This window comes from Sapajus apella, unplaced genomic scaffold (assembly GCF_009761245.1).
Source record: "Sapajus apella isolate SASKATOON/1434 unplaced genomic scaffold, GSC_monkey_1.0 scaffold69, whole genome shotgun sequence".
Lineage (NCBI taxonomy): Eukaryota > Metazoa > Chordata > Mammalia > Primates > Cebidae > Sapajus > Sapajus apella.
In genome coordinates this window covers 10,866,801-10,873,402 of record NW_022437009.1, presented here as the reverse complement: position 1 = coordinate 10,873,402, position 6,602 = coordinate 10,866,801, and the positions used below count along the sequence as shown (strand labels likewise).

Here is a 6,602-nt window from a genome sequence, read left to right as displayed (position 1 = left end):
TCCCAAAGTGCTGGGATTACAGGCTTGAGCCACCGCGCCCGGCCAATTGGCCATTATTAAGCAACTGGAGACCTGGGCAATAGTGGGATTGTCTTTGATTGCCCATTCTCACGTTCAACTGTTTAAGCTTCTGAGTTCCCGCTATGTGCCAGGCCCAGGTTGGTGCTGGGAATACTTTAGTGAGCAAGGTAAATTCGGCCTCTTCCCTGACATAATATTGGCAACAATTTTAAGATCTGGCAGTTTCCAATTTGGAGAGGATGTGGAGCAACAGGAACAGTGTAGCAGTAGCCGGTGGATGGGAGGCTCACATGCAGTCCTCCTCCCAGGCATTCTACTCAGACATGTGCCTAAGGAGACAGGAACGTAGCAGAACGTGCACACAAAACTGCAAACAATCCAAATGTCCATCAACAAGTAATGCACAAATAACTATGGTAGAGCCATATAGAGGAATGTTATGCAGTGGTAAAGCCAGAGAGCTGTGTCTGTGAATACAGATGCATCTCACAATCATTGCATTGAAGTTCCTCCCTTCCCAAAGTGAGTTTCAGAGCACATAAATATAACACCATTTATGTGAAGCTTTAAAAAATGCGAAGCAGTACCATGCAGTATATTGTTTAGAGGTACATACAGAGAACCACATGCACATGTTAAACACCAGATTCAGGAAAGTGGTCACTTGGCTGTGGGAAGGCAGTGTGTTCCAGGAAAGGCGAGGAGGTTAGCGGAGGATACACAGAGGCTTCTGCTGTTGAATTTCTTTTTTTTTTTTTTTTTTTTGAGACGGAGTTGGCGCGATCTCGGCTCACCGCAACCTCCGCCTCCTGGGTTCAGGCAATTCTCCTGCCTCAGCCTCCTGAGTAGCTGGGACTACAGGCACGCGCCACCATGCCCAGCTAATTTTTTGTAGTTTTAGTAGAGACGGGGTTTCACCATGTTGACCAGGATGGTCTCGATCTCTTGACCTCGTGATCCACCTGCCTCGGCCTCCCAAAGTGCTGGGATTACAGGCTTGAGCCACTGCGCCCGGCCCTGCTGTTGAATTTCTTAAGCAGGGTGGTGGGTCAGTGAGTGTTCATTATGCCATTTGATAGGTCTTAAATATTTCATAATATACTAAAAATAAATAAAATATCATGGGATTATGGCTATGAGAAGGGGAGCAAAGAGAGCTAAACGCACCCAGAGCAGAAGCTGATAGAATCAAGGAAGACTTCTTAGATTAGGTGGCATTTAAGACACAGTAGGAATTAAACCAAGAGAGAAGGGAGGAAGTTTGTTCCAGGAAGAGGGAAGAGCATGTCAGGAGGCCCATGGGTAGGAAAGTTTGGCAGAGGAATTGAGAGAAATGTCATAGGGTTGGAGTATAAAGACAGAATTAGGAATTTGTACCCTTTCCTAATGGCCACAGGGAGTCAGTCACAGGGATTTATTATTATTATTATTATTATTATTACTTGAGACAGAGTCTTGCTCTGTTGCCCAGGCTGCAGCGCAATGGTGTGATCTCGGCTCACTGCAACCTCTGCCTCCCAGGTTCTTCTGCCTGGGAGAAGCGATTCTTCTGCCTCAGCCTCCCAAGTAGCTGGGATTACAGGCACACGCCACCACGCCTGGCTAATTTTTGTATTTTTAGTAGAGACGGGGTTTCACCAGGTTGGTCAGTCTGCTCTTGAACTCCTGACCTCAGGTGATTCACCCGCCTCCCAAAGTGCTGGGATTACAGGCGTGAGCCACCGCGCCCAGCAGGGGTTTTAATTCTAAGCAAGGGAGACGTCTGTTCTGGAGGATCTGTCCGCTGGACTGCAGCATGGAGAGGGCTTGGAGGATGTGAGACTGGCTTCAGGGAGACAAGTTTGGGGGCTGATTCATAGATGGTGTGGTGGTGAGCAAAGGGACAGCCTGTGGACAGGGTGAATAGAGTGAACACATATAGGAGACAAAGCACATGACTAGATTGGCAGTCTCTGGGGTTCTGTGGCCCTCCCCTTTCCATAAAAACAATTTACACGTAGCATCTTATAGTGGACAATTCTGGAAAAACAGTTGGGCTAGATTGGGTGGATGTCTGAGTTCTGAAGAATAACTATGTCTACTGAGTTATTTGACAGCTTTAGAGTTAGGCAGCCCCGATCTCAGCCCTGCCACGTGCTGGCTTTGTAATATTGGGCTTGGCACTCTCCAAGCCCAAGTTTCATCATCTCTTAAACAGAAAAAGCATTTCCTCTTATTGATGAAAAGAAATCATGAATATAAAGCACATAGTTCAATACCTGGAAGGTAGTAAGCAACCAATAAATGTTATCCCTCTCCGACCGAGCGTAGTGGCTCACACCTGTAATCCCAGCCCTTTGGGAGGCCGAGGTGGGTGGATCACTTGAGTTCAGGAGTTCGAGACCAGCCTGGCTAACATGGTGAAACCCCATCTCTACTAAAATATGTGTATATATAAATTAGCCGGGTGTGGTGGTGCATGCCTGTAATCCTAGCTACTCGGGAGGCTGAGGCAGGAGAATCACTTGAACCCAGGAGGAGGCGGAGGTTGAAGTGAGCTGAGACCATGCCACTGCACTCCAGCCTGGAAGACAGAGCAAGACTCTGTCTCAAAAAAAAAAAAAAATGTTGTCCCTCCCCCCACTTCACCTGCCACCTGTATCCCAGGTAGTTCTGCACGATGTGGAGGTACGCCTGCTTGTCTTCTTCGCCTGTCTGCCTCCTCTTCTCGGCTGTACACCAGGTCCTTGACCTACCTGGCAGCTTCTTTTGTCTTTCTTCACTGAGCATTTTCAGGTCCAAGCTTCAGTTCGTCAATTACAAGCCTGAAATTTCCCAAAGACCCAGCAGAACATGAGACCCGCACATGGCGCAAAGCCTGGTGGGCTGTGCTCCTGCCTGTGAACCTGGTTCCTGTTCCTTCACAGGTCCAAGTGGGTTCCCCGGGGTGACTACATTGCCTCCAACACAGACGAATGCACGGCCACGCTGATGTATGCCGTCAACCTGAAGCAGTCGGGCACCGTTAACTTCGAATACTACTACCCGGACTCCAGCATCATCTTTGAGTTTTTCGTAAGCCCCTGGCCAAGGTGGAGGGTGGGAGCTAAAGACTCTCTGGGGCTCCGATCCGTTTGAGGAATCCATCATGAGCATAGCCCTGCTTGGGAAATCACCATTGTTTTCCCTCTGGAGAGAGCTGTGGGCAAAATGAGCTGAGGCCCCAGAAGGCAAGGAGAAAAGGCAAAAGTGAAAGGACTCTTGGGGGAAGAATTGTCTGGGAGATTTCTAGGTGTTTTATCCAGCTCAGACATAAAAACAGCACATCTGAGTGACAAGTTATTCTTTGGTGTCCACGTTCATTTTGTGTGTGTGACTAGCTCCTGCCCTACTTTCAGACTCATGTGTTCTGAGCTCAGTCCCTGAAGGAAATTGGCAACTCTTCTCATATAAAGAAGGGCCCTCTAGAGGGCTGGTGCAACATGGGGAAAGGTATCCGTTTCCTTGTTAAGCTGAGACTAGGTCCCAAATTCTTTTATGTCAGGTTCAGAATGACCAGTGCCAGCCCAGTGCAGATGACTCCCGGTGGATGAAGACCACAGAGAAAGGATGGGAATTCCACAGTGTGAGTATCACACCAGCCTTCTCCCAGAGATCCCAGAAAAGGGACCCAGGGCCTTCCCTCAGAGAGTGCTCTCCCAGTCTGAGCCTCTACCCCAATGCCTCTGGAGGGCAGGAGTGTGATATGATGAAGATGCTGTAGTTACTGACCTCCAGCGTTGGCAGAATATGGGTGTGAGCTGACTTGTCGTTCCTATGGCTTGACTCCAAAGACCAGCAGCTTGCCAGCTTTAAGACTGGGATCTCCTGGGGAGGGGGGCTGTCCCCTGCAAAACCACAGAATGAGGGAGTGCCAGTCACTCTCTTGTCAGTAGCTTCAGGTCTCTTTATTGGTCTCACCATAAGAGATGCTCATGGTATATGTGATCCAGGGAGCATTGGGAGGGTTATAAGAGGAGGCTTAGAAACAGAGAGGAACTGTGCTAATTGGGAGGAAGGGCAGAGCCGAGGAAGAGGGTCAGAAGAAGCATTACCATGCAGATAGTAAGAGGAGTCGTCCCAGCAAGAGGCTATAACAACAGAAGAGTGGGTTTTCTCTCTGTGATGAACGAATGCTTCTGTTTGTGGTTTTTAGGTGGAGCTAAATCGAGGCAATAATGTCCTCTATTGGAGAACGACAGCCTTCTCAGTATGGTCCAAAGTGTCCAAGCCTGTGCTGGTGAGAAACATCGCCATAACAGGTACTGAGAGCGGGGTTGGGTCTGAGTTCTGTTACTGACTTCCTGGGCTATTGACTTTGCAGTCTCCAGGGGGCTCAGTCCCCAGGCTGAATCCTTGCTTTTCTGCGCTCTTGTTCCTTCCTAGGTGTGGCCTACACTTCAGAATGCTTCCCCTGCAAACCTGGCACGTATGCAGACAAGCAGGGCTCCTCTTTCTGCAAACTTTGCCCGGCCAACTCTTACTCAAATAAAGGGGAAACTTCTTGCCACCAGTGTGACCCTGACAAGTACTCAGGTGATGTTCCTGAGGGTGGGAAGAGTTTGGGGATAGAGAGTACCAACAAAACACACAGGGAGTTGAGCCGCCCTTCTGGCCAAGCTGAGGATGATAATTCTTAAACCCTTCTTTTCTGGATCCTGGAAAACCCTTGCCAATCCATATATCCATTAATCACTTTGTCAATTTTTTTTTTTTTTGAGACAGGGTCTCACTTTATCACCCAGGCTGGAGTGCAATGGTGCAGTCATGACTCACTGCAGCCTCAAACTCCCCATGTCAAGCAATCCTCCCCCTTCAGCCTCCTGAGTAGCTAAGACTACAGGTGTGCCCCACCACACCCAACTAAGTTTTTTATTTTCATTTTTATAAAGACAGGGGTTTTGCTAGTTGTTCATGCTGGTCTTGAATTCCTGGGCTCAAGTGATCCTCCTGCCTCAGTCTCCCAAGTTGTGCGCCTATAATCCCAGCACTTTGGGAGGTCGAACCAGGAAGAGCAATTGGGACTGGGAGGTTAAGGCTTCAGTGAGCCATGATCGCACCACAGCACTACAGCCTGGGTGACAGAGTGAGACTCTGTCAGTAAAAATAAAATAAAATAAATCATTCGATCAATATTTATTGAGTCTCTCCTATCCACCAGGCCCTATTCTATGTGCTTGGAGTACATCAGTGAACAAAACAGACAAAGGTCCCTGTTTTTATGGGGTTTACATTCCAGTGGGATGAAGAGAGATAATAAACAAAAAGAAATAGATGATCCATACGTAATAAATTATATAGTATGTGAGGATGTAAAAAGTGCCATGGTGCCATGGCGAAAAGAAAAAGCAGCTCAGAGCTCGAGGGATTAGGAAAGCTAAGGAAACGGGTTGTAATCTTTTCGTTCTTGTTGTAGAAACAGGGCCTCACTGTGTTGCCCAGGCTGGTCCTGAACTCCTGGCCTCAAAGTGATCCTCCTGCCTCGGCCTTCCAAAGTGCTGTGATTACAGCATGAGCCACTGTGCCTGGTTCAATCATTTTTTTTAAGTGGTAAAATTTTAAATGAAAGCTTATATAAGATTATAATATAGTCCAGGTGTGGTGGCTCGCATCTATAATCCCAGCACTTTGGGAGGCTGAGGCAGGTGGATCATTTGAGGTCAGGAGTTCGAGACCAGCCTGGCCAACCTGGAGAAACCCAATCTCTACTAAAAATACAAAAATTAGCCAGGCAGGGTGGCGTGCTCCTGTAACCCCAGGTTGCAGTGAACTGAGATCACACCACCGCACTCCAGCCTGGGTGACAGAGCGAGACTCAGTCTTAAAAAAAAAAAAAAGAAGAAGATTGTAATATAAACAATAGATACAGTAGATTTAAAAGGTATACATTTACATATTTTGACATATAACAATTATTATCAAAGTTAATTTATAAGAACCGTGACCCTATACTGATGAACACAAACATTTTGATAACAAGTCTAAAGATGCAAATTACAATCTTTTATCAGCCTGACAGCATTCATTGAAGTCAAATCAGGCATTTTGGGAAATCTAGGGTTCCTTGGAACACAATTTGAAAAGCACTGCTTGGAGGGAAAGTGAGGGGACAGCTGGAAGCAGCCTGTTTTTACAGTTTGAGGGTAGCCTCCTAAAGCATTCCAATTTGAGAAAAAGGACCTGGTCATTTGAGGGGGCTCCAGGGGGCATCGAGGCTCTGGTGTGAGATGGACAGTGCCAGCAGATGGCTTTCTGCTCAGGCAGTCCAGACATTGGTATGAGGGCCAATCTCCAAGACAGGTTCTGAAACAAACAAGAAGGGAGCGAGAAAGAGTCCCGTCTTTTCCCCTGGGAACAAGACTGTTCTACTTTCCCTTTCTTACACAGAACCATATGTAAACCCAGCTCAAGGCCCTTTCTCAGACAGATCCCACATCCCAACAAAGACATGCCACACTTCACACAGGTGTTAAAGTATGTTTGCTCAGCCAAGACCAGCCACTAACCTTGTGAATTGCTTATTTCTACACTATTCCTAAAACAAAAGTTGTATTTACCTACAC

General features: G+C 47.3%; 1 protein-coding gene across 4 annotated transcripts in view; it reads left to right on the top strand.

Annotated features, from left to right (window-relative positions):
• KIAA1324 (KIAA1324 ortholog) overlaps positions 1–6,602 on the top strand; it is a 99,988-nt gene that overhangs the window by 69,306 nt on the left and 24,080 nt on the right. For all 4 annotated transcript variants that reach the window (XM_032249882.1, XM_032249885.1, XM_032249886.1 and 1 more), the window contains 4 exons: positions 2,928–3,075; positions 3,545–3,625; positions 4,196–4,301; positions 4,426–4,575. In XM_032249882.1, the coding sequence (XP_032105773.1) occupies positions 2,928–3,075; positions 3,545–3,625; positions 4,196–4,301; positions 4,426–4,575 (485 nt within the window). The remainder of the gene's footprint in view (positions 1–2,927; positions 3,076–3,544; positions 3,626–4,195; positions 4,302–4,425; positions 4,576–6,602) is intronic.